This window comes from Gaeumannomyces tritici, assembly GCF_000145635.1.
Source record: "Gaeumannomyces tritici R3-111a-1 unplaced genomic scaffold supercont2.4, whole genome shotgun sequence".
Lineage (NCBI taxonomy): Eukaryota > Fungi > Ascomycota > Sordariomycetes > Magnaporthales > Magnaporthaceae > Gaeumannomyces > Gaeumannomyces tritici.
Genome location: NW_008804548.1, coordinates 2,783,947 through 2,811,275, shown reverse-complemented (window position 1 = coordinate 2,811,275; position 27,329 = coordinate 2,783,947). Strand labels below are relative to the sequence as shown.

At 58.4% G+C, this 27,329-nt stretch overlaps 8 protein-coding genes across 8 annotated transcripts; 6 read left to right on the top strand and 2 right to left on the bottom strand.

Annotated features, from left to right (window-relative positions):
• Window positions 1-138: 138 nt before the first annotated feature.
• On the top strand, window positions 139-4,095 carry GGTG_08347 (hypothetical protein). Its single transcript, XM_009226187.1, has 8 exons — window positions 139-626; window positions 716-1,217; window positions 1,583-1,795; window positions 1,895-2,253; window positions 2,343-2,777; window positions 2,863-2,932; window positions 3,026-3,370; window positions 3,457-4,095. Exons 2-8 carry the CDS (start codon window positions 1,157-1,159, stop codon window positions 3,621-3,623), a joined length of 1,650 nt encoding a protein of 549 aa, XP_009224451.1. The 5' UTR covers window positions 139-626; window positions 716-1,156; the 3' UTR covers window positions 3,624-4,095.
• Window positions 3,945-10,463, bottom strand: GGTG_08346 (hypothetical protein). The gene is made up of 2 exons (XM_009226186.1): window positions 5,287-10,463; window positions 3,945-5,191 (listed from the first exon to the last, which is right to left on the bottom strand). Exons 1-2 carry the CDS (start codon window positions 10,161-10,163, stop codon window positions 4,801-4,803), a joined length of 5,268 nt encoding a protein of 1,755 aa, XP_009224450.1. The 5' UTR covers window positions 10,164-10,463; the 3' UTR covers window positions 3,945-4,800.
• A 1,777-nt stretch (window positions 10,464-12,240) lies between these two features.
• GGTG_08345 (hypothetical protein) lies at window positions 12,241-13,676 on the top strand. The gene has a single exon (XM_009226185.1). The coding sequence runs from the start codon at window positions 12,457-12,459 to the stop codon at window positions 13,150-13,152; it is 696 nt and encodes a 231-aa protein (XP_009224449.1). The 5' UTR covers window positions 12,241-12,456; the 3' UTR covers window positions 13,153-13,676.
• A 156-nt stretch (window positions 13,677-13,832) lies between these two features.
• GGTG_08344 (inosine-5'-monophosphate dehydrogenase IMD4) lies at window positions 13,833-16,715 on the top strand. Its single transcript, XM_009226184.1, has 4 exons — window positions 13,833-14,189; window positions 14,263-14,782; window positions 15,001-15,946; window positions 16,022-16,715. The coding sequence occupies exons 2-4, from the start codon at window positions 14,287-14,289 to the stop codon at window positions 16,212-16,214; spliced, it is 1,635 nt and encodes a 544-aa protein (XP_009224448.1). The 5' UTR covers window positions 13,833-14,189; window positions 14,263-14,286; the 3' UTR covers window positions 16,215-16,715.
• GGTG_08343 (hypothetical protein) lies at window positions 16,636-17,357 on the top strand. Its single transcript, XM_009226183.1, has 3 exons — window positions 16,636-16,926; window positions 17,004-17,053; window positions 17,144-17,357. The coding sequence occupies exons 1-3, from the start codon at window positions 16,794-16,796 to the stop codon at window positions 17,312-17,314; spliced, it is 354 nt and encodes a 117-aa protein (XP_009224447.1). The 5' UTR covers window positions 16,636-16,793; the 3' UTR covers window positions 17,315-17,357.
• Window positions 17,358-17,789: 432 nt separating this feature from the next.
• On the top strand, window positions 17,790-21,127 carry GGTG_08342 (hypothetical protein). Its single transcript, XM_009226182.1, has 5 exons — window positions 17,790-18,312; window positions 18,388-19,677; window positions 19,775-19,980; window positions 20,089-20,285; window positions 20,377-21,127. The coding sequence occupies exons 1-5, from the start codon at window positions 18,141-18,143 to the stop codon at window positions 20,801-20,803; spliced, it is 2,292 nt and encodes a 763-aa protein (XP_009224446.1). The 5' UTR covers window positions 17,790-18,140; the 3' UTR covers window positions 20,804-21,127.
• Window positions 20,687-22,894, bottom strand: GGTG_08341 (beclin-1). The gene is made up of 2 exons (XM_009226181.1): window positions 22,677-22,894; window positions 20,687-22,589 (listed from the first exon to the last, which is right to left on the bottom strand). Exons 1-2 carry the CDS (start codon window positions 22,759-22,761, stop codon window positions 21,196-21,198), a joined length of 1,479 nt encoding a protein of 492 aa, XP_009224445.1. The 5' UTR covers window positions 22,762-22,894; the 3' UTR covers window positions 20,687-21,195.
• Window positions 22,895-23,266: 372 nt separating this feature from the next.
• On the top strand, window positions 23,267-27,289 carry GGTG_08340 (hypothetical protein; the record flags this gene model as incomplete). Its single annotated transcript, XM_009226180.1, has 2 exons — window positions 23,267-26,637; window positions 26,952-27,289. The coding sequence occupies 2 exons, from the start codon at window positions 23,267-23,269 to the stop codon at window positions 27,157-27,159; spliced, it is 3,579 nt and encodes a 1,192-aa protein (XP_009224444.1). The 3' UTR covers window positions 27,160-27,289.
• Window positions 27,290-27,329: the final 40 nt, after the last annotated feature.

The following is a 27,329-nucleotide window of genomic DNA, read 5'->3' as shown; positions in this document are numbered from 1 at the left end:
CCTCAGGTGCAACCGCACTCGGCGCTAAGGTCGACAAGCTGCACGCCCAGCTGGAGGTCACACGGCCCCGCGCGGCAGGTGGGGTAGCAGTCGCCGATAGCGGATCCAGACGTGAGAATTTGCATCCCTTTCGCTCTCGCCAAAAAGACGGAGCAAGCCTGCCTGCAGCTGCGGGCGGCTGCCTTTCCGGCGTCACCTGTGGCACATAATGGACCGTCACCGACTCTACAGCGAGCCAGCCCGACTAGGCAAACCCGACTGGGCAAACCCACCCATCGATCCCTGCATCGCGCATTTTTGCCCCCACGGTCAAAGGCCCTGCTTCCCTCTAGCCTCCATGCTGCTGCCGCTCCTCCTTCCCCCTCTTTTCCTGCTCACCTAGACCCGACCGCCCTTTCAGAATGCAACAGCAGCAACAGCAACAGCAACAGCTAGAGTTTCCGGGCACCTAGGGAGACAAAGGACGCCCGGTCTTCGCGTACGTCGACTCACGCCCTCCCTTGCTCTCTTGGCCCAGGCCCGGGCCTGCCCTGAACGGCATGGGCGAACGGGGTAGGCTACGACTTAGCCCAAGCCTGCCCGGCCTAGACTACCGCAGTCCCCGATTTCGCCTCTATCCATGTCAGGTATGTCTAATGTATCCCGCACACGCGCACACCGGGGTTGCGAGGCTTGTCTGTCGGCCCGCTTTTCGCTGATGGGGGTAGGTTGTTAGTTTTGTCATCCTTCCCGCCCTGGAGTTTTTTTTTTCTAGTCCGAGGAGTCAGCTGTCTGCTGGTGATTCTCTCTCCTCTTTCCAATAAATATCGTCTTCTTCCCTCACTGTCCTGTTCGTGGAAAGAATTGTTTCCTTCCCTTCCCTCTCCCTCACCTCCACTCTGGGCGTGGTGTACGCCGCACAGTCCTGAAAGCCGCCCTCCTTTTTTCTTATCCTTCTCCCCTCGGATCCCCGGTCCGAAGGCTTCTATTTGTGTCCAATCGTCACGAAGGCCCCGTCTGCGATGCACACGCTGCTGCTGCATACCTAGCCCACCCGCTACCGATCCCCGCTCCTTCCCGCCCCGGCAATTTAGTAGATTCTCGAGCCGCTCAAGGCACCATCCATTGTCACAACTCCGGGGCTATCAGGATCAACGTAAAATTGGAGACGCCCACCATGAGGGAATCAAGATCAACCACGGGGAGTAAACTCCCAACCAAACAGCTGGCGATTTTAGGTAGGCCTCCATCGGTCTTTTCCTTGCGTCATTGTGCTCTATATTTGGCCTCTTCTCCGTCTCATTCGCCATCCCGGTCCCCTTCCTGAGTCTGTGTGTCCTTTTGTGCTTTGGGTTTCGGAAATATTGCCTTCTGAATCAAGCTTTCCCCATGGCCCGCACTGAGCCCCATCTGTTGGTGGATGGCGGACTATACCTTTCAATGACCTGAAGAGCCAAAGAGAATGATGGCCTAGCAAGGGAGGACTGCGAGTACAGGGCTTGTCCGGTCGCCAGCTCATATGCTTCTTCGCCATGTGTGGTTACAATCACCACATGCCGAACACCTGGCTTTGCTGACAGTCCGCTCATTTTCTCCACCGTAGCTGTGGCAAGATTTGCCGAGCCCCTGGCCTTAACATCGGTCTTTCCGTATCTGCCAGAGATGATCTTGAGCTTTGGTGTAAAGCAGGAAAAGGTCGCACAATGGGCTGGTCTGACGGGCGCCGCCTTTAGCATCGCCCAGAGTCTGACGGCTGTACCTTGGGGTATGCTTTCGGACCGTATCGGCCGGAAGCCGACCATTATGATTGGACTCAGTCAGTATCCCTTTCTTTAACCCCGCCTTTAACCCTAGAGTGTTTGTATGTCTGTGTACACTCAATGATAGCCGCCAGACTAACCGAGTGGTCTCGCAGTGAGTACCATGATATGCTTTCTCGTTTGGGGAATGTCAACCAGTCTGGCCATGGCCCTCACAGTCCGCTTTGTCCAGGGCGCCGGCAATGGCAACGTGGGTATCATCAGGACCATGGTCGCCGAAATGGTGCCGGAAAGGGAACATCAGGCTCGCGCCTTTTCCATCATGCCCCTCGTGTGGTCCCTTGGGAGCATCTTTGGGCCTTCGTTTGGCGGCTTCTTCGCCCGCCCTGCCCAGCAGTATCCCGGTCTCTTTGGGGACAGCGTTTTCTTCAACAAATACCCGTTCGCTCTCCCAAACTTTGTTGCTTGCGTCTTCTTCATGATCTCCTTCATTACTGGCATCTTGTTCCTCGAGGTTTGTATTCCGTCCACCATCTTCTTGGCCTGTCACTCACCTTGTTCTTTTGCGGCTTTGACATGCTTAATCCGTTTGGTCTCGCACAGGAAACTCTAGAAAGCAAGCGCCATGTCCGAGACTGGGGGCTGAAACTGGGCGAGAAGCTCACGCGGCCATTCTTTAAGCGTCACCACAGCCATCACCACCGCCATGCGCGACCCTCCTTTGTAGACGGCGAGGCGACCGCGCCGCTGCTCCCGCGTTCGCCAGCCAGGTCGGTCCGCCGGCACAGCCGGAACCCGCCGCCCAAGAGGAACCTGTGGGACCTGTTCAACTTTTTGACTGTTATGAATCTCCTGTGCTACACCTTCTTGGCAATGCACGCCGTGGCCTTTGACCAGCTGCTGCCTGTGTACCTCAACTACCCCCACCGAGAGCCGGGATCCGACAAAATTCAGCTCCCTTTCAAGTTCAAGTCTGGGTTTGGCCTGTCTTTCGATAAGATTGGCGCTATTTTCATGCTTTACGGAATCATATGTGGAGTATGCCTCGACTCGCTCCTCCTTCCCGCTACGCTGCCTCTTTCACCTCCCACGCCATGTCCCCCCAACTAACAAATATCTCCAGGTAATTCAATTTGTCGTCTTTCCTCCACTCTGCAACAAATATGGCGCCCTGAGGTGCTATCAGCTCTCTGGTATGCCGGACCAACTCTCTCAGATGCAGCTCCCCAGGGCCTCTCAAGGCCACACCATATTCATGGCTGACAACCCCTCCCTTACCTACTTAGCAATTCTATTCCCGATCGCATACATTTTAACCCCTTATACCAGCCTGGTTCCCGGCGAGTACGGCCGGTTCCTTGCCCTGATGGCTGTCCTCACACTCAAGGGCTTCGCCGGCATCTTGGGTTTCCCGTGCGTCACCATCATGCTCACCAACTCGGCCCCGTCCCTGAGCATACTCGGCACGCTGAACGGCGTCGCCACCACGCTGAGCGGCGTGGGCCGTGCCGTTGGCCCCGCCGCCGGCGGCGCCGTCTTCACCTGGGGCGTCAACGGCCGCGAGTACATCGTTTCTGGCTTTTGGTTCCTCGCCGCCGTGGCTGTCCTAGGCGCCATCCCTCCTTGGTTCAGTAAGTCACGGTCGTCTTGTCATTCGGTCCCTTTTGTCCGAGACTTGCCGAGAACGGGCACAGCTAATGATACCTTGCGAAACCAGTGACCGAGGAGCCGGAGGTGAAGATGGCCGACTCCGAAAGTAGCGGCTCGGACAGTGATGAAGACGAAGTCGAGGAAGAAGACGACACTGCCTCTCTTGCTGTGTACTGCGAGGCGCCGAGGCAGCCTGCTGACTCGGGCTCCAGGGGATATGGGACGGTTCGATGAAAGGAAGCCAGAACGGCCGAGCGTTGGAATAGAAACATGTTGAGAAAATGATTTCACCAGTTCAGATCTTTGTCTCGGTTCTTTTTTTTGCTCTGTGGCTTGCCGGTTGGTAAAGCAATCTTCAGCATCATATTGATACCTCTGCGACTGCTTTTTCGCCTCATGTCCATCTTTCTTTGTTGCACTCTGTTCTCGAGGGCTCGCCTTTGTTTTGTTTTGGGCATGAAAAACCAGAAAGATATGCTGTGTTGCGGGTGCGTCATCTACTCAACATTTACCATACACAGAAGGAGGCAATGGGGCATCCTCAAGATTGACAGTCCTAATTCCAAAATCATGCTACAAACGAGTCAAGTCGGAAGGGTATATGTGATTGCCTGTCGAGGGAATATACCTGAGCTACTATCTATCTAGGCAGCCAAGCAAACGTACCGAAACGAGAAATAAAATAAATCCTGGTCCTCTCTCTCGCCTGCCCCATTACCACACCTCACAGCGAGCACATGTCACCTTTTCGTGCTTGTGATGTCTCCCGCGGGAACTAGTCTCCCTCCCCTTCAGCTATACCCGACATCAATATGTGTTGGGCGTAGGTTGTTGCTAGGTAGGTAGGTGGGGGAACCTCCTAGGTATGTTTGCTATGCCCAAAGAGCACTACTGAGGAGACGTTCCTGGGTCCTAAAAGACGAGATATTGGTTGTGTTTTGCTGAAAAGAAGCAGCAAGAAAATGAGGAGACGACGGCTACAGGGGTAGTTCGGTCAAGTGAGTAAACAAGATAGAAAAGGAAGCAAGAAAAAAAAGGTCTTGAACATGAATAATGTGAAAGTTTGTACCATCAGCTTCCCCACCCCCGATTTTATGTGTGGTGATGATCTGTGTTTGTGAGTGTGTGTGCTTCGTGATCTTGGACCCAACCCAATGCCTTCCCTCCCTCCGTTATCCCTCCACCAACTGCCGACATCATGCCATGACAACAAAACATAAAGGAAAAGAAAAGACAGCCACAAAAACAGACAGGGGGGTTTCATCCTTATAAACACCAAACGTGATAAACACATGACGCCGCAATACCTGCCGTGGCAACAGACAAGCACGCCTCGGAAAGAAATAAGAGATTCCCAAAGAAAACAACGGAAAATGGAAGACGAAGAGACACACGCTATGAGGGGTATCGTTTACTGTGTCCTGTAAAACTTCTTGTAAAGCAGGTGCAGCAGGATGTTGACGTTGAGTCGCAGGTTGCCCTCGAAGAGGTTCATGAACTGGTGCGACTCGAACTGGGCCTGCAGCAGATCCTCGATGGGCACGAGGGCGCTGGCGCCCGGGATCTGGATGTGGCCCCTCGAGCCCTCGATGTTGAAGATGCCCACCTCGTCGCACGAGATGGTCAGGTTGATCTTCTCCAGGTCGCGCTCCGTCACGCCCGACCACGTGACGAGGACGCCCTTGTCCATCAGGGCCCGCGCGCTGTACTTGTATGAGCCGAACTTGGGCACCCGCCCGCTGCGCTCCAACTCGCGTTGGTGGTTGTACTGCTTGGTGAAGGGCAGGAGGAAGCGTTTTTTGCTGTGAAAGTCGCAGGTTAGCGTCAGTAAGAAGTCGAGCAGAGGGGAAGCCATAAAAGAAAAGAACAAAGAATGAGAAAGGAAAAAAACACTTACCCCTTTCTATTCTGCAACGTCGCCATGGCCTGCTCAATGTAGTCGTCATAGCTCTTGCGCTGCTGCTCTAGGTACTTTGCCTTCTCGTGGAGGTTACCAAGCGTCTGCCGCACGCCGTCAAGCTCACGCTGCCGCTGCACCCGGCGCCTGCTCTTGGTTCGGATGTCGAGAGCGATGGCGTTTAGGATGTCCTGGTAGTGGTTGTGCTTGGAGATGCGGCCGGCGTGCTCCAGACGCATCACGTTCTCGAGCGCGGTGCGCTTCAGGTCCAGGTATGTCATACGCGTTACGTCCACCATATTGACGTCTGAGTAGGCACCCCGCGAGCCGCCGTCGTCGGCAAAGTCGTCGTGGAGGACCGCCAGCCACTTGTGCTCGTCCTCCTGGGTCACGGGCTTGACCAGGATCTCGAGCAGTGTCGAGCCCGTCTGCACCCGGATGATGTACAGGATGCACCGCTTCGTCTCCATGAAGAGCGCCTTGACCTCGGCGTCCGGGTCCTCAACATCGTGCAGCTTGGGCGTCAGAAACATCTGGATGTCGGACGAGCCCGTGGCTGTCATCTCGCTCTCGTTGTTTTTGGCACTACCAAGCTCGTGCATGATCTCGCGCAGCACGTCGTCGCGGTTGGGGCACATGGCCGGAAGCTCCGACGACACGAGGTGGTGGATGGCGAAGATGTCGCTCAACTTGATGTAGAGCGTCGGTCTGTTCTTGGCGTACAGGTCGTTGAACTCGTCAATATCAAACGTGGCCTCGGCGTCGGGCACAGCGACGAGGTCGCCCAGAATGTGGGTCAGTCGCGTGACCGAGTCGGCCAGGAAGGCGTTGAGGGGCTGGAGGTAGATGTTCTCTCCGCCGAACGCGCGCCCCGAGGCAACCTGGCTCAGCACCTTGGCCACCTCACCCAGGTTGCGCTTCTGCAGCGGGCTGAGCTTGGTCTCGACCACACCCACGTTCTCGGGCGCCACAAGGGCCGGTTGGAGGTAGAAGCGCCAGAACCAGTTGCCAACCATCTGCAGCAGCATGTGCTGGGGCTCGCGCTTAAACTGCTGGCAGAGCGCCTCAAACATTTGCCGGCAGATGTACCTGAGCCCGTAGGGGAGGCGGGGCAGCAGGTCCTCGAGCGCCAGCAAGAACTGGTCGCAGATCTCGCGCAGATCGCGGAGGTGGTCTATGAACAGCTCCCTGGTCTCGGCGTCCTTGATAGCCACCTCGCGGGGAACGTCGAGCGGGCGCTGGCTTGGCCGGCCCGTGCGAAGCTCCTCGTTGTTGATGACGGATCGGTAGATCTGCACAGGGTCGCTCTCGAGGTCCAAGGCCGGGTCCTCGACGATGTTGTCACGGATCAGAGGCCCCAGGAGGTCACGCAGGTACTTGCGGTCGCGAGGCGAGCGCGCGTAATTGCCAAGCAGCTTGGGCCAGAAGAAGTTGCCACGCAGGAAGTCGTTGAGCGTCCGGGTACCCTCAACCTCCTCGCGGATGGACCTGGCGATGAGCTTCAGGAGGTAGTACTCCTCTCTCCTCTTCTGCGCGTAGCCGAACAGGCCCATCATCAGGTGCTCGGTGCGCTTGCACTCCTTCTCGGGCATAGCCTGCTCGCGGATGCGGCGGAAGAGCCGCGACAGGTACTGGGGCTGCGTCTGCAGGTTGAAAAACAGCTGCTGGTAAGACTCGAGCTTCTTGCGCGAGTTCTTGTTCAGAGCCTTGAGGTCAAACTGGTTGGTCGAAGCCATGGAGCTGTTGGCGAGCAGGCTGCTGGCGTGGCCGCCAAAGTTGCTCTGGTGGCGCACCACCTCGTCCAGCGTAATCTTGTTCTTGACGAGGAGCGCGATCTTGATGTCTAGCTGGTCGATGTACTGCTCCAGCATCTCGTTCTGCCGCACCTGCTGCACCACCGTCTTGCGCATCCGCTCAAACTCGACCTCCTCGTTGAAGTCAAAGTCGCTGTCGTTCAGGAGGTGGACAAAGTTCTTGACGGCGCTGACCGGCGGGCTCTTGCCAGTGGTCAGGCTCTTGTATGCCTCGCCTTGCATCTTGGCACGGACAAAGCTCTGGATCTTGATGACCTTGGACATGTTCTCCTGGAAGTGCCGCTTCTTCTCGGCGAACGTCTGGCGCACCAGGAAGCCTCTGGCAGCCGCCTGGAGCCCCACAATCATGGCCTCCTCTCCCTCGAGCTCCGCGAGGAGCGTGTCGAGGTTGTTGCGCAGCAGCATAGCCCTGACATGGGCTTGTAGTTTAGTCACGGCATCCTCGTGTGCGCTGAGCTCGTCGAGGAGGTCACCCTGGACCTTCCGGCACAGCATCCCCCGGATCTGGGACTGCAAGTCGAGAATCGCTGGGGTTTGTTCCTGGAGGGCCTGGTAGTCTGCCGCAATTCTCTGGCGAAGGAGGGTGCCGCGAATCAGGCCCTGCAGCTCCAGTATTTGAGGCTCCGTCTCTTCGAGGGCCTGAAGCAGCTGCGCTAGCTCGCGGCGTACGGCCCCAGCCCGGGCAGCCGCCTGCAGGTGTTCTATAGCTGGTGAGTGCTGCTGAAGTTCTGCCTTGAGACTGTGGATGCCATCTCTAACCAGCATTCCCCGCGAAGCCGCCTGCAGGCGCTCGATGGCTGGCAGGTGCTGCTGAAGGTTGGCCTTGAGGGCTTGGATGCTTTCTCTAACTAGCAACCCCCGAGAAGCGGCCTGAATTTGCTCCAGCTGGGGCGAGAAGCGGAGGAGGGCCTCTCGCTGTTGGGCGATATGGCTCCTGGCCAGCATGGCGCGCGCAGCAGCCTGCAGACCAACGATGGACCCAGTCTCTGCCCCAAGCGCTTTGCGTTCCTCCACGACCCTGCTCCTCACAAGCATTCCACGCGCAGCTGCCTGCAGGGCCGACACGATGTCTGCGGCGGCGTCGGTCTTCTGGAGCTGGTTGTAGACTTCGGAACGGACGAGAAAACCACGCATCGCCGCCTGGATGGCGCGCAGCGGTCCCTCTGCCCGACGCATCTCGGATTTCATAGCCCGTACCTCGTTGCGAACCTTGCGGGCGCGGAAAAGGCTCTGGATCTTGATCACTTGCGGCTCCGCATTCTTCCAGTCGTGCTCCCTCTGCGCCATGCGTGCACGCACCAGGAAGCCGCGGGCCGCGCTCTGAAAGTCCACGGCCAAGCGCCGCATCTGTAAGCGGTAGTCCATGATCTGGCGGGTCCAGTCGCCGCGGATCCTGGACTGGAGGTCGAGGATCCAGTTCTCCTTGTCCCATAGCTGCTGCATGAGCTTCCCGAGGCGGATGCGAAGGATAGCTCCGCGGATCTGTGCCTGCAGTTCGAGAATTGACTCTTCGTTCTCGGCCAGCTCCCGGTCTACCCTTTCTTCATCGGTCTCCTCCGGCTCAGGGGCCGGCTCGACGCCAAAATCAGCCCCCATATTGCTGAACGTGGGCATGCTGGCCCCCAGCTTATCTAGGCCCTTCTGCATAGCTTCCAGCTCATGGTGCTCAAATTCTAGCTGGCCAATCAGGTTCCCGATGCGGAAGCCGACGATCCCTTTCCTGTACAACAGCCAACTGAGAGCGTGGATGCAGTAGATGACTTTGGGAATGTTCTTCTTCTCGTAAAGATCGATGAGTTCGAACCGGAAGAGATCCGGCAGCTCGACGTCGTCGAGATAGCGAAAGAAGATGGCGATGTTGTCCGAATGGCGATACTGTAGTCGTGGGTGGCGGAATATTCGGAATCTCCTGTCCGGATTCAGGGACTCCACGACCTCGGCGAGGGTGACGCCGTCACGCAGGGCCTCTTCCAGCTCGATAATGGGAGGGATGGGCTTGTTCATAACGTCCTCGATCCACTCCTTGGCTTCGCCAATGTGGCAGAGATACTCGTACGCCTGCAAAAACTGCCGCTGCTTGTCCATCCAGTTGGTGCTCTGCCAGCTCGACCCTCCCCCGTTGCGCTGACCTAAACGGCCAGCGCTCGCCTTGTCTGCTCTCTGCAGCCTGCGGCGGCCTCGAAGCCCCACCACTTCCTGCGCAGGGGTTGTGATGGCAAACTCTTCGGCCTCCCCGGATTGTGCCAGCCTAGACAGTGTGCGAAGTTGGTTGGTGGAAGATCGCCCAAGGCTCTCGAGGTCGGGGGCGGGTAGATGCACGGGGTGTGGGTGGTGGGATGCGAGAGGCGAGCTGGGGCCATGGGCATGTGCAACGGCCAGGCTCTCTGCTTGGTTAACTGGTTCTGCGCGTGGGAGAAACATGGAGTTGGGGCGGACTGTTGACGTCCTAGTCGGCGATGTCCTGGTTGGTGACGTATTTCCCGGAGGCAGGTAGGATTGTGACATCCTCGTTGGTGATGTGCTTGGTGATGGTAGCGGAACGGGGGATAGCCTCGTAGGCGACGTATTTGCTGAATGCAATGGGGTTGGTGACATGCGTGTTGGCGATGTGTTTGTTGCCACCAGCGGAGAAGCGGACTGGCGGGTGGGCGATGTTGATGGCAAAGAATATGAGCCTTCCCTGTCTCTGAGACTCAGCTTGCCGATGTCCACGCTCTGGCCGCGGTCGTGGCGGTACGAGGGAACGCGATCGCCAGCGGCGAGTGCGCCCGGCGCCTGGGGCAGAGGGCGGAGAGACTGGCGTGCGTCTTTGTAGATATTGTCTGGTCCCGTCCGCTGCGGTGAAGTGGCTGAGGCGGAGGGCAGCCGGCCGACCTCGCTCTTGGTGCGGCCATGATTGAGTGAGCCATAGTAGCCGGTGCCGGCCGACGACATGCTGGTGTGGCTTGCCTCGGAGTTGTAGGAGTATCCCGAGGACGCCGAGGACGATGTGGTGGAGGGCTGACGGAAGACTGGGTAGTCGGCGGTCTGGGACTGTCGGAGCGGGTGTGGTCGAGTCGACATTTTCGGTTGTGGGCGGCGCGGATGCACTCAGCGCCGGGTCCAGGGCGGTTGTTTGCGATGAGAATGCGAGGCCAATGCGCCAGAGGCGAGCGACGACATTAGAGCCTTCGCAGGGGGTTGGCAGCAGTCATCGGCAGGTGGACAGGGCGTGACAAGCGAAGAATCTAGGGATAGGTCGGGGTTGGGCCGTGTTGTTGTTACTTTTGTTGCTTTTGTTGCTGTCTTTCAAGATTAGTTCGTGTTCCGCTCGGTGTCTTCCTTGACTTTTGGTGCTCGGAAGTGGCCTGCCCTGGTGGGAGCGTGCAGCAAGCGAGTGCATCACGGCCCGCCCAGCGAAATGGGGCCCTCTGTCAAGGCCGCCACAGACAGTTATCGGTAAGGATGCACGCACCTTTAATGCAATAATGCACTGGCGGCACGCTCTGCGCACGAAACAAAAACAAACAAAAAGCAGATGATTAAAGTAGGGGGTTTATGAACCACCAAGCACGTTTGTAGCAAATCAAAAAAGAAGCCGCCTCTGTCCCGCCTTGGCTCAGCGTATTCAGCGTGAGGTCATCGTCAATGAGGGCTGCTGCGGTTATGGCGGCTCGCTCATGTGCTTGATTGAAAGACTCTTTCGGGGATTGCCGTCGCCTAGGTGATTGTAAACAAACCGACGCCCACCAAAAACCAGGCAGCCCGTGTTGATCAATGGCGGGGCCGTGCGCGGGACAGGGTGTGACGTACCAGGTACACCAATGTCGACCGCTGCGACGAGCTGGCGGCACACGCCCAGCCAATCACTGGTCCAGGACTGTGTTTTGCATGCCCAACAGACTCAGTCAAGTGACTCGCCAGATGTCGCCCGGACCCTTGTGGCTTGTGGCTGTTTGTAGCTGTTTGTGGCTCGGTTTTACCAAGGCCTTCTGACCTGTGCATTTGCATGCTGTCCCGAGGGGCGTTTTTCGATTCTAGAGTTCCTGCAATGGACCTCGAGCTTGTACCATCTCCGAGGGTAATAAAGAGTAAAAACCCACCTCCCAACAAAAGGCTCAGGGAAACGCGGGGTCACCCCGGGCATATATCTTTTCTATTTTTCACGGCAAAAAAACCGCCCAGGTACATCGCCTCTATGCAGGGCAATTTCAGGAAATTTTTCCCGCACTTCCTGTAATGGGCAAACGATTTGTAGGCACGGGGATGAAAACCAGAAGGAATCTATAGTAATTATTGAACCGCTATCTAGCTGTCACCTCGAAGGGCTTTTCGTAGGATATATATATCCGGTTTCCTCCTATGGGGCCTCGCTGCGAAGTCCTAAGCATTTTTTTGCGATGTTGAACCTTGCTTAGAAGGTTTTCCTAGCGAATGGTTCGGTGCTGCCGATGTGGCACTTTAAGCGGGTCCTATCGTCGGGGTCTTTCCTTATAAAGGAAAAGGATCTTGGGGCGAGGTTTACTTGGTTATGCGTTTTGGTAGCCCCTTTTATGGGGAAGGGATCTCGCTGCGAGGTCGCAGAACCCTATTGCGGAAGTAGAGTTGTAGTTCCCGGCGGGGGTGTTGGTGCCGGCCAGGCCGGCACCCCATATCCGAGCTTCAGCCCATAACACACGGAGGTGGCAAACGGCCAGACCCTAAGAGCAGCGCAATCATCGAGGCGAGGCAAGGCTAAATGTACCCAGCAGGCTATTTGGCCGTGAAAAATCAAAAAGATACATACCGGGGTGTCACCCTGCGATTATGGGCCTCCTCCTGTCTCAAACCCCCTGTTGGGAGGTGAGTTTTTACTCTTTATTACCCTCGCGGATGGTTTCCGCAATGAGACACCAGAGGTATTTTTAGGCTTGCATCGCACAGCGCAACGGTCGAGTCAGAAAGTCGACGAGATGTCTGGTCGCATTACGCCTTTCTGCTGCGCCATGAGAATCCCACGTCTGCACTCATGGAATGGAGCAGGTCGTATCGATCGATCTCCCTTCCCCTGGTTCCTGATGGCCACAGTTCCGATCAGGGGCCGCAGCGTTTCATGATGCACTATTCGTCATCCGGAGACGGCTCCGAGGCTGGGATCAGACATTGCCACTGACCGTCTGGGAGGGCATCACGGTAGGTATAAGTATCTGGTGTCCTCGTCTGCTGGAATGTCGTCTTTGCCTCCCCTTCTCCTCCACCACCCACGGTCCCGCGCATACTTTCTTTTCCGTCTTTCCTTCGTCGTTTCCTTGCTCATTTTCATTTTGTCTTTGTCTCCCCAAGAGTCAACTGAGGAACAGAAGAGGGAACATATAAGCGACAACTCTCTAGCTCCAATATGCACGCCCCGACCTTCCTAGTCACTATGGCCGCGGCCGCGACCACCCTAGTTTCGGCAATGCCCGTCGCGGACAGCAAAGCCTCCGCTAGCCACACCGGCGTCTCTCCCCGAGCCTTCTGGAACAGGAAGAAGAAGGACGACGCGGCCGCAGCCCCGGCCCCCAGTCAGCCGGCCACCCCAGCAGAGACGTGCCCGACGTTCTCGAGCCGCAAGGGAGCCGTGACGGCAACCGGCGATGGCCACTGCTGCCTTCCCGGTCCTAAAAATGCCCTTAACTGCTGTACCATAAACGGCACCCCAAAAATAGACGGCACCTCGGAGCTGCGATGCGATATTCCGGCTTGGAAGTCGGCCGAGGCCTGGCAAATGCTCTTCGACTGCAACAATCACATTCTCAACGCGAGGACGTGCTCGGCCGAGCGCGTCCCTCGCCTATCGGAAATCCTGAGGGCAACCCAGGCTAAACCCGTCAAGGACCTGAACCCGGCGCCGGCACCAAAGCCCGCTCCGCCCAGCAAGGTCCCGCCCGCCGCCGCACACCAGATTGCAGACAAGCCTAGCAGCAGGCCTCTCGACAGGAATAGGCAGAACCCAGGAAAGTCTCGTCTGGGCAAGGAGCCCAACGGCAACCCGGCTCCCGCCGAATCCACGCCCGCCGAATCCACGCCCGCCGCATCCAAAACCACGGCTTGAAGGGGTTGCCAGCCGCGCAGTGCTTTAGAGATGATCGAGATGTGTTTCTTGGGGATACGTGAAATGTTCCCGCTCCCTGTTTCTTGTTTTTCTTTTTTCTTTTCCTTTTGTACTTCCCCTTTTCCCTGTTTTACTTAGATTCTCGGACTATGCGATATAAAGACCTTTTTACGCCAAGTTTTGCTTTCCTTTCAAAGTAATGTCTTGGTTTGATTTCGTGGACTGTAGCGCATGTATCAGCTGCTCACCAACCGAAGAATTCACTGCTGGTGGCAGCGCGACCGTTACTCTTCCCGCATGGTGGCTCTGCCGTGCTTCCATTTAAATGTGGCGTCCATGGTTGGACAGAATTTGCCGGGTTGCATTGGACATAACATTTAATTGCAATCACATCATCGTACCTTGGATTTCGCAAGGCTCGAATGGAAGCCGCTATGTAGAGGCGGTTAGAAGTAGATAGAAGCGGGCTCACTCAACAGCTAGAGCCGTGCGTGTGCGTTCATCTCAGCTGCGCGCTCCCTTACTCAACTCTCTGCCCATCATCATTGGCTCGTGCCTTGCAGGAGCTGTCAGCCGATGGCTCAATGCTGCATCTGCAAAGCAGCTCGTATGCCGCGAACTCCGCTCTCGATGGGGCCATCCTGTCCCCTCTGGAAGCGGACTCCCGCAAACCGGAGACTGAGACTGACTGTTGCAACTCGTCATGGTCCCAGATCGTTCGCTTGGCACCCTGCCAAATGCTTGATTGGTCTGTGCGCGGTGCACCGCCCGCCAAACTGTGGCGTCACGCAGACCAGATTCTTTGTGCCCCGCAGTCGGCGACCGCATGAAATTGGAAGAAAAAAAATTGGTGTGCCTCCGTTTCCCTTCTTTTCCCTTTTTCTTTCTTTTGGGAAGAAGACAAGCTCTACCGGCCTGGCAACCTGCGAAATCGGATTGACCGGCTATCTTCGACCTCGAGACGCCGAGACAGCCTGGCTTTTCGTTGTCACTGTGTCCTCTCGCTGGCTCTTTTCCTCCCTCGTTCTTCCTTTCTTGTAAGTTGGTCGCCTTGGAGGGGCAGCGGCGCGTTTCTCTCTCCTCGATGCCGGCGACTGACGGTCGCAGCAGTGATACCCCTCCCTCCAGCACACAATGTCTGCCGCAAACCTGAGCGCGACATGGATCAATGGATCTACCAAGTTCCTTGATTTCAAGAACGCCGAGGAGCTCCTCGAGGAGTACGAGAGCCGCGATGGTCTCGACGTCCGCCAGCTGCTGGACTCCAAGGTCAACGGCGGCCTGACATACAACGACTTCCTCGTGCTCCCGGGCTACATTGGCTTTGCTGCCTCCGAGGTCGGCCTCGATTCGCCAGTCACCAAGAGAATCTCCCTCAAGACTCCCTTTGTGTCGTCGCCCATGGACACGGTGACGGAGCACGAGATGGCCATCCACATGGCCCTCCAGGGAGGCCTCGGCGTCATCCACCACAACTGCTCGGCCGAGGCGCAGGCCGACATGGTGCGCAAGGTCAAGCGCTACGAGAACGGCTTCATCCTCGACCCCGTCGTCATCAGCCGTGCCACCACTGTTGGCGAGGCCAAGGCGCTGAAGGAGAAGTGGGGATTCGGTGGCTTCCCTGTCACTGGTAAGTCGGTCGCATTTTTCGCACACTCTGATGCTACCTGTGGCACCTCTTCGGCATGCTCTTTTCCTTATGATTATTACCTTCTTTTTTTATAACTTTCGTTCCGCCGTAATGACTTCACGTCTTGGGGAGACAAAAGATTTATGATGGAAAATGCCGGCAGTGCTTCATACTCGGTACACTACTCTGGCGACGAGCATTATGCTGACACAAAACAGAGAATGGAAAGCTCGGCTCTAAGCTGCTGGGCATCGTGACGAACCGCGACATCCAGTTTGAGGACGATCCCGAGACCTCGATCGAGAACGTGATGGTTAAGGACCTCATCACGGCGCCCCACGGCATCGACCTGATCGAGGCCAACAAGATCCTGGCCAAGTCCAAGAAGGGAAAGCTGCCGATTGTGGACAAGGACTTCAACCTCGTCTCGATGATTTCGCGGTCCGATCTGACAAAGAATCTTTACTTTCCCCTTGCGTCGAAGCTGCCCGATTCGAAGCAGCTCCTCTGTGCCGCCGCCATCGGCACGCGGCCCGAGGACAAGGTGCGCCTCCAAAAGCTTGTGGACGCCGGCCTAGACATTGTCGTCCTCGACAGCAGCCAGGGAAACAGCATGTACCAGATCGAGATGATCAAGTGGATCAAGCAGACCTTCCCCGGCCTTGACGTCATTGGCGGAAACGTCGTGACCAGGGAGCAGGCTGCCGCGCTCATCGCAGCTGGCGTTGACGGGCTGCGCATCGGCATGGGAAGCGGCAGTGCCTGCATCACCCAGGAGGTCATGGCCGTCGGCCGTCCCCAGGCTACCGCCGTCTACAGCGTCAGCTCCTTCGCCGCCAGGTTCGGTGTGCCCTGCATCGCCGACGGTGGAATCCAGAACGTCGGCCACATCGTCAAGGGCCTGGCTCTTGGTGCCTCGACCGTGATGATGGGAGGCCTGCTTGCAGGCACCACCGAGTCCCCCGGTACCTCGTTCGTGTCTCGTGAGGGTAAGCTTGTCAAGGCGTACCGTGGCATGGGCAGCATCGACGCCATGCAGGACAAGAAGGCCGGCGGTGGTGGCAAAGACAGCCAGAAGAGCAATGCTGGTACCGCCCGCTACTTCTCTGAGGGTGACAGCGTTCTGGTCGCCCAGGGTGTTTCCGGAGCCGTGGCGCATCGGGGGTAAGTGCCACTAGCAGTCGATGCGGTTTAGTGAGGCTAAAGCACGAAATGATTGCTAACATATCCGCCACGCAGATCCATCTCCAAGTTCCTCCCATACCTTGCAGCGGGGTTGAAACACTCCATGCAAGACACTGGAATCCAGAGCCTCAGGGAGCTCCACGATGGCGTGGCGAATGGCACTGTGCGGTTCGAGATCCGGACGGCAAGTGCCCAGCTGGAGGGTGGAGTGAACATGGAGTCATACGAGAAGAAGCTCTACGCATAAATGCTAAATAAGAACTCGGCTCGCGGCCAGTTGGCATCTTTTTGACGATTCCGTTGTCAACCAAATCATGGGAGATAAAGCATGACATGAGGCAGAGCCCTGGGGGGGGATAGAAGCCAGGAAAAGGCCGCCACTTGGCGGATCTTGTGTTGGTCAGACTAGGCATGCAAGTTCCCGGAATTCCGGCTTTGCCCACGGCGAATGAAACCGTCTATGACGGTGGCAGTGGGTGTTAAAGGAGGGCACACAGAACAGAATCTGCTGCATAACGGGGCAAGCCCGGAAGCATGATACCAGCGGTGGTTGAAAAAAAAATCGGACATTGTCCAAAGCGAAAATATTTTGCGGTGCCTTCGCTTCCTGGTTGTCTGGATTTCCATCTATGAGACGGGCCAGGAATTGAGGGACATCTTCGAGTAGACGCATGACTCCAGCGATATCGGCGTCTTTGCTTGACAAGACGAGGGGTAAAAAAAAAGACGCGTTCCCAATTCAAACCAAGGCTTTCAATCCCGAGTGACGCAACCTGAAATCACCACCAACGCTTCTGCCGCAACGTGACTGAGCACACATTAGAAGATGGCTTCTCCAAAGGGCCCATTCCGACTCGTGACTGTCAACACGGCACCCGAGAGAGCCAAGCGTCTTATCGGCAGGATGGTCGAGGCTCTGAAGGACCAATACACGATCGACTACGTGGCGAACTGCGAGAGTGAGATGACCAATCCCAAGGAGGCACGATCCAGGGACGACGGGCATGGCTCGCTGCTGACACGGGAGGCACGGCAGGTATCGAAGAGGTGGAGGGCAAGGTGAAGGAGTTCCAGCCTGATGTTCTGGTAAGAAAGCGTTGCGACGTGCCCACCGTCAAAATAACGCAGCCAGCATTGGTCTGACCTGGAGCACCTACGACCTGCGCGTGCACCTAGTTCTCGGCATCCATGTGGTCGGCCGAGGAGGCTGCCCGTATCCAGGCCATTGCACGCTCGGTAAGGCCGGACATCAAACTCCACGCCATCCCGCAAGGACTGCAGGTTGAGAAAGGGCCCGACGCTATCGTCGAGCACCTGCTGGAGGAGGTACCCAGACTTCTAGGCTAAGCAGCTCGGTCCAATTGCAATAGAACACGGCTGTTATCCCCCGCCTTTCCCCCTCGCGTGTATCTGCACGTTCCATCTGACTGTAGCGTGGGTTGGGTTGTGCTCCCGCATTCGTGACCAACCGGCCAGTGAGGCGGCAAGCCGGCCAGTTACGGTAACTTTGTCCGCGTTGAATTGCATTGCATTGCACTAATGCAGGCCGCGAGGACGTGTGAGAGGTGTCCAGGTAGGGTGGCAGGGTGGCAGGGCGGCAGGCTAACAACAAGGTACTTGTGTATAGATCAGCAAAGCCTGGCTTCTGGTTGGCAGCCTTGCCAGGCTCACGGTCAACTGACACACCAACGCCGAAGCTACCCCGCCACCGGCTGAAAAGAAAAATCAAGACTGACAAATGCTTTTCCCCACCCAAACTCTACAGCAAAAAACATCAAAACAAACTCGACCAATTCAATTGCAGTATGCCAAAGCATTATAACACGCCCAAAAAAGCACGGATCCAGGCCATTGCTAATTGTTTTAATCTCGATTCAATTCCCTACTATATAAACAATCTTTTAGTTGCTAGCTATTTTTTTTTGGTGGCGTTAATTAACTTTGAAATGGGAGCACCTTTGTTGCGGTCTTGATTTGATTTTTTCAGTGGGTGCCCGCCCACCGCAGCCTGGGCTCGAGTTACACGCATGCGCCCCTCGCCTGGCTTATAAGAAGGAGGCCCTGGGGAGCTCCTCGTCGCTTTGGCCCCCATCTCTCTCCGCACGAGCACCCTTTCCGCACCAGAGCGCGAATTAGATAACAGACTTTTGTTGCTCAGAGACTCTTAGCAAGCATGGCAGAAGCCTCGGGGGATGCCGACTCCATTGCGAGTTTCGAGGACATTACTGCTTCGTCACAGGACCTTGTCCGCAGTTTGTCGCGAACGAAGCCAGACAGTGACGATAGTGTGGCTCCCAAGATTCTCTATGTCTTGCAGTACTTGATGGATGGAAAGGTTGTCGACAGTATGTTGGCCCGGGCCTTTTTTTGACTGGAATCGTGACATTTATTGAATCCAGAGCTGACGGTGACCTGCACAGCACACAAGAGCGACAAGCCGTTCGATGAGATTGACAATCCCAATGCGGCTCAACACGGGAAGGACAAGCCCATCATCGAGATCATGACAAAGGTCAAGCCGCAGGGTAGTCAGAGCTCTTACGATGCTTACAGGCGTCACTCATACCAGGACGAGCAATACGAGTTCGATTACCCGAGCAAGTCCAGGGTGACACACATGATAATTCACTCGGCCCTTCTGAAGGGCGCCCTGTGTGCCGTCGTGGGATACTGGCCTGGCGCCGACTTCATGGCCAAACGCGTAGTGATCCAGGCCCCCTACGCCATCCTGCTCCACCACCGCGCCGCCCTCGCCCGCTTCAGGGATGCGCAGCCGGCGAGCCACTCCCCCGAACAGGTTGCGGAGACGTCGATGCACATCGACGTCCTCCTGGGCTTCCTTGCCGACACTCTCGACCCAAAGATCCGCGAGGAGAATCTGCGTCATGAGAAGGACCAGTCTTGCGCCACCTTTGACTGCCTGTGGCTTCTCTACCGACCGGGCGAGGTGGGCTATATCAAGATCAACGGCGGCTGGATCCCAAATATCATATCGCGCGTCCGGCTCGGCGGCGACGGCCAAGAGCGACACCCGGACGAGAGGAAGCCCTGGGCCATCGAGTCCTGGAACCTAAGGTATGAGGACGGGCGAATCCAGCGCAACGCCACGACCACGTATATTCGCGTGTACGCAGGCGAGCAGGCCATCAGCAGCCTCCCCATAATCCCCGCTGCGCTCTTCCCCAAGGCGCTGCCGGGCGAGATGCCGCAAGGCGAGTCCATGGATGACAAACAGGTCAGACTCGGCAAGCTGTACTGGGATCTCGTCAAGCGCCCGACCTATAAGGAGTATGTCGGCGAGGTGGTCGATAGGAGCGGCCCTAGGGGCAGCATCTCGAGCAGGGTCGTCGTCGATGCCGAAGGGATCGAGCGCTTCGGCGACAGGGGCCCCAGGGGGCTCCGATACAGCGACCAAGCCTATATGCCACCACCGTCGGGAAGCTGCCCACCTCCCGGCGTGAGCAGAAACCAAATGCGGAGACCGGCGTCGCCAAGGCGCGGGACGCCGCAGGATCTGCTACCTTCGTTCGAGCCGTGCTGCGGATGTCCCGGGTGCGCCTGGGAGTCCACCTCGTCGGTCGGGAAGCCCGGAAAGTTTTCCGGCTTCGAGGACCTGGACCCCGTTTCGGACGCGCCGCCGCAGAGCGACCTCTATTATCTGGCTCTGCAAAAGGACGTCCCTGCCTTCATCCTGGCGGAACGACGATGGGGTAAGTGCGACGGGGGTCCCGAGGCGACTTGTGTGTACTCTGCTTTGGGGGGAAGAAGAAGCTTGCTTACCAAGACGGCAAAAATCGGCGGTTGCAGGCCATGTCCGCGTAGAGCATCTGACAGACGTCAAGCCCGACCGCGAGGCTTTCAAACATCTCGTAGTAGACAAGGAGGTCAAGCAGACCGTCAGGACCCTGATCAGCAGGTTTGTCAACGACGGCGGCGTACTGAGCCCCTGGTCTCGAGACCCGGTCAAGAACAAGGCCGAAGTGCGCATCTTTCTGCTATCTGGACCCCCTGACGTATGTTGTTTTCTTGCCTACTCCTTGCTCGCTCGCTCTTTCACCACGCATTCTCCACGACAAACTTGCCAAAGGGCGAACTATGATGCTAACCATTGACCCAAACAGGTTGGAGAGACTTCCACTTGTGAAGCGGCTGCCGAGATCACCCAACGCCCTCTGCTGTGTCTGAAGAACGGCGACCTCGGACCTCTCATCGCTGACTCCATCAGCCAGAACCTTGACCACTTCCTGCAGCTAGGTGAGCGCTACGGCGCCTTGGTCCTTCTCGAAGAAGCAGATGAGTACTTGGAGAGTTACCAAAGGTGAGTGATATAGCTTGGTTATGTCCTTCCTTGATTGGAGAGAGAGAGGGGGAAAAAAGGGCTAACACCAACTGGACACTCCGTCCTTCAGGGGCAACATATCCTACAACATCCGGCCCATCTTTTTGCGCGCGTTCGAGTACTACAAGGGCGTGCTGTTCCTGACGGCGAACAGCTTGTCCGGTTTGGGCAGCGCCCCGACCGCGGCGCTGCACTACCGCTCCCTCACCGACGCCGAACGCGTCGCCATCTGGGAGATGTCGTTTGACCAGCTCGAGCGCGACTCGGGCTCCCGCGTGCACGTCTCAGTCGCGGCGCGCGAGTTCGCCAGCGGGTCCCGCGAGATCCTGGCGCTGTACCTAAACAGCCGCCAGATCAAGAACGTGCTCCAGGTCGCCGTCGCCCTGGCCGAGGGCGAGGCTGCCGAGGCCGGCGGCGGCGGGGAGCGGGCGGCGGCGGCGGCCCGCGTCGTCGTGTCGGACCGCCACATACGGTCTGCTCGTCTGTTGTCAAGATGAACCAGGGGTTCAAGGGCTTCACCAAGAGCCGCAAGGCCAAGGTACTGTTATGATCTGTTTCATGATAAGAAGTGTTCCTACGAGGTCCTAGCCAAGAAGAAAGGCCAAGCCTGTATTGTGCTTCTGATGACAACAAATGTTTGGAATATCAAAACTCCCTCGGCCGTAAAACGCCAACCAATCATGCCAAGGCGTGAAAGAGGAGGGTTGACAAATGGTCCATCAATGCCTCTCGCCGTGTCCAAAAAGTATAATGCACACAAAAACTCCCATACTCATTCCCCTCGACCGGGCAACCGAGGATGATGTGATGATGAAAATAAGGGTTTAAAAACCAGTGAATATTAAGCACACCTGCGAAGCACAAAGACACAAAAAAAAAGGCATTATCATCACAAGCTGCTGGCGTGGGCGAGCAGGAACTTGCAGCACGTCAGCGTCAGCTTGCAGGCCTTGGTCCACGTGTCGTCCTGGGCTATTCCGAGCTTGATGCTGACGCCCTGGATGCGGTCGCCCTCGATGCGGTAGGGCAAGTCGAGCGGGCGGCCCTGGGCGGCCGTCTGGCGCTCGACAAAGGCGCCGAGCTGGCGGACGAGCTCGAGAAAGGCCACCATGGCGGCATCGAGGCGGCGGTGCATAAAGGGCAGCAGGGGCATGTCGCCGCCCGACGAGAAGAGCTCGAGCACGTGCCGGCGGGGCGCGGGCGGAGGGGGAGCCACCGTGGTCGCGGCGGTGGCGGCGGCTAGGCGGCTCGAGGACGACGGGGAGGGAACCTCGTAGCGGACGATGCGCGAGGTGGAGCCCATGGGCTGGGGCTCGTAGCCGTCGAAGCGGTACTGCAGCTTTTCGGCCACGGTGGACACGAGCAGCAGGGCGTGGCCCCAGGCGGCGTTGATCTCGGGCCAGTCGACGGGGCTGGCGTGCAGGCGGCCGAGGCGGAGGCCGTTGATGGTGGCAAAGGTGCCGTCGTGGCTGATAAGGAAGGTGTCGTTGTAGACGTTTGTGCGCTGTAGGGACTGATACAGGCGCGCGTCGTTGTCGTAGCGCGAGTTGATGCTGTCGCGCTCGTTCTGGAACTCGGCCAGGCGCGAGGCGAAGGCGTTGCGCTCGCGCCAGAAGCGCTCCTCGTCGGCGTCGAGCCGCCGCGACTCGTCCTCGAGCTGCAGCACCTCGTCATCGAGTGCCGCCTTGTCCGCCTCGAGGTCGAGCAGCTCGCGCAGCGCCGCCGACTCGCGGGCCCGGGCCTCGGCGAGCGCCGCCTCCTGGGCGCGCAGCTCGTCGTTGGTGGGCGCCTCGGCCTCGAGCCGCTTGAGGAAGGCGACGTACGTGTCGCGCTCGCGCGCCGCCGACTCGAGCCGCTTCTGCAGGCCCTCGACCAGTATGTCGGTGCACTCGACGCACACGGGGTGGTCGATGTCGGAGCGGGCCGACAGCGTCTCGAACAGGCGCGTCATGCGGCCCATCTCGCGCGAAGGCGACGGGTCCAGCTCGTCGTCGACGGCGGGCCCGGCAGCGTCGGCCGCGGAGCCCTTGGAGGAGGGCCGTCTGGAGGAGGAGGGCGCTATTTGCGAGCCCTCTAGCAGGATGAAGGACATGGAGTTGTCGCGTACGCCGGTCTTATCGGCACGCGGGGCTAGGCCGCCGCTGTAGCGTTTGAAGGTCGGCGGGCCGGCATTCTGGGCGGCCTCCTTGTAGGCAGCGAGCCGGCTCTGGGCTCGCGGACTTGATGCAGACGGCAAGGACAGCGACTCGGGGAGTTTCGTGTGGGCCTGCTGCGACGATGTTGCTGCTTGGTTTGTCAGGGCGAATGAGCGATGCGGTGGGTGAGTGAAAAGGGGGGGAGGACAGCATAGACAGACAGAGCATGACGTACTGACGAGGAGGTCGTAGGCGGCGGGGTTGAGGTCCTGGAGCGAGCCGTCAAGCTTGAGCGGCGTCCGGCATTTTTGGCAGTTCATTGTCGACGAGAGGCTGCGGGGCTTGCCAGCGCCGGCTGAGCTACGGCGTGGGCGAGGGTCAGAGTGTGGTGTCGACGAAGGATGGGTGTGGACACCGTTGGTTGTAGTCAACGTCTACTGTGTAAGTGCCGAAGCTGATGACGGAGCTGTCGAATTAGGTAGGTGCCCTGGGGCCTCAGTGGAAGGCGCTCGCTGCAGCTGACCCCTGCCGCCTGTTCGTCAGGGCCCACCCCACCAGGCGACAGGCAATCAAGATCCCAGTTCATTGGTTGACGCGCCAACTCGCGACCATCGCGTAAAGCCGCTGACAGGGGTGGGTTGGCTAGTCTGGCATTTGTTTTGTTTCTTCCGTCGCATGCCAGCTCCCGCCCACCCCTGCCCTGACCCCCCGCCCCGATGATGTCGCCATGGGCAATTGCTGAGGACAGGCGCCGGCTGAGCTGGAGAAACGAGGCGACCCAGGAGACGCAGACGTCCAAGCCGCCGCCAGTCACGGCTCCTCGCCATGGAGCCCCCTAACAAGCGCCCCCGCCTCCTTCAGTACCTCGGCCGCGATGGCGACGACGAGCTGGTCGCCTTCGAGCAGGAGGACCTCGCCCCCGAGCGCCAGCTCGAGATCTCCCGCGACCGCGCCGCCATGTCGCTCAAGTCCAGGATGGAGCTCATCTTCGAGAAGTACGGGCGGGACTTGAGCGAAACCACCGACGAGATCGACCTAAAGACAGGCGAGGTCATCGTCAACAACGGCCATCTCGAGTCCATCTTTGGCTCAAAGTCCAAGGATATAATGGGAGATATCGCCGACGATGACTCCGACGTCACGGACCTGAACGGGGGCGGCAGTGATGACGAGTCGGATGAAGAAGACGAGGATGAGGATGAAGACCAAGGAGAAGACGGCAATGAGAGGGAGGCGGCGCAAAGAGGGGTCCCAGCCGACCCCGTTCCTGTCGACCCCGACAAAGCAACAACCACATCACCCACCGCACCTAGAACCTCGCTGCCTCAGCAGCCCATCCTCGGGCTCGCACCCATCACGGCCTGGGCAGGAGCACCGCAGAGCCTCATCTCGAAAATCAACGAGCTGCTGAGCGCAGCAGCAGGTGGTGGGCAGGCTCTGCAGCAAGCAACAGCACCGCTAGACCTCTTGAGCATGACCAACCACACTGTCGAGTCGGCCTGGAGGGTCCCCGCCTTGCCCATCGGCCCCGCGGCTCCGGTTCAGCCTACGCCGGGTGGCCGCCTCGGCTCTATCCGGAAACGGAGCAAGGTGCCCCTGAAATCCTTAATGCGCAAGGTCATGGCCGAAGCCGACTCGGAGGATGAGATCCAGGCCCCGGCCAAGGAGGAGGTCCGGGAAAGCGCTACGGTTACTTCCAGACAGGTCTCGCTGCCGGCATCTGAGCCCAAGGACACCCTACCTGGCGAAATGCCCAGCTCGACGAGGCCCGAAATCCAGCCCTCACCCGCACCTCAATCACAGCCAGCAGGGAGTGCTTCGAGTCCCGCCGAGAAGCAGCAGGTGCCATCTCCCCCCACTCCACCTGATACATCGAGCTCAGACGATGGCCCAGAAACAAAATCCTATCCCGCCCCAAGGGCCACTTCTAGAGCTCGCAGATCGAGGAAACGTCGTGCGTCTGGTCCGGCTGGCGCTGAAAATATCACACCGATACCCTCCTGTGCTCAGCAGGTGACTCGTGATCCGCCACAGTCACTCGATGGAGGCTTACAGAAGCCCTTGTCACCTCCCAACACGGGCGGGGACATGTCGGCAACTACTGCTGCACCAACTCAGGCTCCCAGAGCGGGTGAAGATATTGTCATCTACATTGTGGACGAGGGGCTTCGGCAACTCAAGTTGCAGTCGTCCACAGTTAGTGAAGCGGATAGCCAGCCAGCAGAAGAGAAACAATCAAAGCCGCTAAGACCCAGACGACGACCAAGGGGACGCGCTGGGAAGACGGCACAGGATGATGTGGGTGCGGAACCGCCTCGGGCTGAAGACACATGCCAGCCATTGGAGGGTCTGGCGCCAACAGTGAGCACAGAGGCTGGGGGTGACACGCTATTAGTCGACATGGCAGCACCAGCAGCCGAGCCAGCCCAGTCCGAATTGCCCTGCGAGCACACAGCCGCCTCCACAGAGGAACCAGCAGCCGTCGTCGTCCCTCAACTTCCCGGAACGCCCCCAGCTCATCATCAGACTGAGAGGGCTAGTGAGGGACAAGGCAAGAGAGTCGGCGAGATATCGTTGGCAGAGCCCACTGACCTCTCCCATGGTTTGTCCGATGGCGAAAACAATGGATGGATGGCTAGGAAGAGTCATGCTGGCAGATCGAGGGACTCGCTCAGTGGCCCTCGGTTACGCACATCACCGAGGCCCCGGGTCCTTGGGGAGGTCTCTGGGAATCGGGGCACGGTCAGCCCCAGCAATCTGCGACTTGATATTGCATCCGCCATGACAGTCAAACAAGTACCCGCAGGACTGCCATCGCCCCTAGGAACATTAGGCGAGCTGCGTTGCTTCGATGGGGTGCCGGTTATTAAGCAAAATTCATCCCCAGAAGAACCAGAATCTGCCGAGAAGCTGCCATTAGAAGAGGACAAGAGCAATGAGGAAGAAGTTGTGGATGAAGTCCTCTCTTCCCCCGCCCACAGCGAGTATGAAAAACCACAAAGCCAATCCAGCCCAGTCGGCACTGAGGACACAGCCAAGCGCCACGGCAGCCTCGGGTTAGAGCATCATTCCGGGGCTGCCCCGACAGCGGCAGAGAGCCCGGGCAGTGCTGTAGCGCCTGTTGGCTCATCAGAATCTCCACTCGTTCTGCTAGATTCTGAGAATGACGGAGCCGAAGTGGAGGAAGAAGACTCAGTCGAGATACGTGCCGCTGCAGGCCCGAGAAGGGAACGTGCGCGACGTGCAAGGCCTCAGGTTCGGGATGAGAGCAGCCCGGAAACGTCGCCCAACCGCCGCGGCCGGGACGAAAGCCCAGGTCGAGACTACCATCGATCATCCCCACCCCCAAGAGCAGCATACATGCTAGAGATGGACGCAGAAGCAGAAGCGGCCGCAATCGCAGCGTCGTCGCCCCTGACACTACCGGCGGTGCGGGGAGGGCGGCGCCGCCAAGGAAGCCACGCCTCCGACGTAAATGTGGTGGAGGCCGCTGGCGCTGACACGCCCTCTAGGAGACCGCGGTCGCGCCGCCGGCAGCCCTGGCCGCAGCAGCAGCAGAACCGGAACCAGCACCGCTCGACGTCCCCGCTCATCTCGCTCATCTACGACTCGGACGAGGACGAGCTCTCGTCGACCTACTTTTCGTCGCCGGGTGGTAGCGTGCGCGGCGTCGTCAGCAACAACGGCGACGGCAACGGTGACGCCACCGCCGTCCGCAGCACCGCCTCGCTCTTCAACGTCAGCGCCACCACCACCAGCAAGTTCCCCTGGTCGTCATCCTCCTCGTCGGCGGCCGTCACCCCGTCCTCGTCCTTCCTCAGGAACCACCGCCGCGCCTCGTTCGCGGCCGTCTCCAGGAGCGGCAACCGAGGTGGCGCAGGAGGAGGCGGAACGGCGGCAGGCGGCGGCAACACGTCCCCGACAAACAAGAACCTGCGTCGCCGCCTCTTCATGACCAAGGCCTCGTCGTCGTCGTCGGCCGAGCCCCATGCCAGGGCTGTCGCCAGCCTGCACCTTCCCGCCACGCCGCGTCCCGGTGGTGACGGGCACGACGGCAGCGGCAGCAGCCGCTGCTCCTCGGTGCGGTCCAGGAGCTCGGCCGGCTCCGTCATCCTCACCCCCGGCGGCTCGAGGCGGCGGTGCGGCCAGGACGGGTTCCGGTGCGACAGGGATTTTTGCTTCTATTGCCTGGCCGGGTAGGTGGGAAACCTGTTTTATGATCCTTCTCGGGCGCGAGGACACGGGACGCGGTTTCTTGTCTGTAGAGATTACGCCAAGTTGGTAGTACATATTATACATGATGCACACCTACATGAGTATTCTCCCCCAAATCCGGACTGAGTGCCAGCCCTGAGCTGCCGCGGATGAACCTGAGCTGCAGGCAGTGCCAAGGTGATCAAAGGTGAGTTACAGAGTGGTCAAGGTGATCAGCCTGAGTTAGCGCTTGGCATCGTTTCACGGAGTCCTTATGGGTTGGGGGTTCTCCTGTGTGGCCTGACAGTTATCTCAGCAGCTGCCTTGAGGACAGGCGGATACAGAACCAGGTCAGGCTCCAAAGGCGAGGGCGTGTATTTGGGTGTGGTGGCTGTGACGATCTGCAGCCTGCAGAGAAACGTGACTTCAATATCAGATGTGCTGCTTGTGCCACCTACCTGGCCTGGAATAACTACTTGGGGGCCCTCGTCCGTGCTGATGGAGGGACGAGGGCCCCCAAGTAACGTTTTTCGACTTACTTTGCCTCTTGCCAGCATGGATGGGAGAATGCGTGTTACGAAACACCAACCAATCGCCATGATCAGCTGTGCCCTGCCACGGGCTGCCTCAAAGTGGAATACAATATATCCTTCTTTCTCTTGCGCAACACACCCCATCCCTCTCTAGCTTGCAA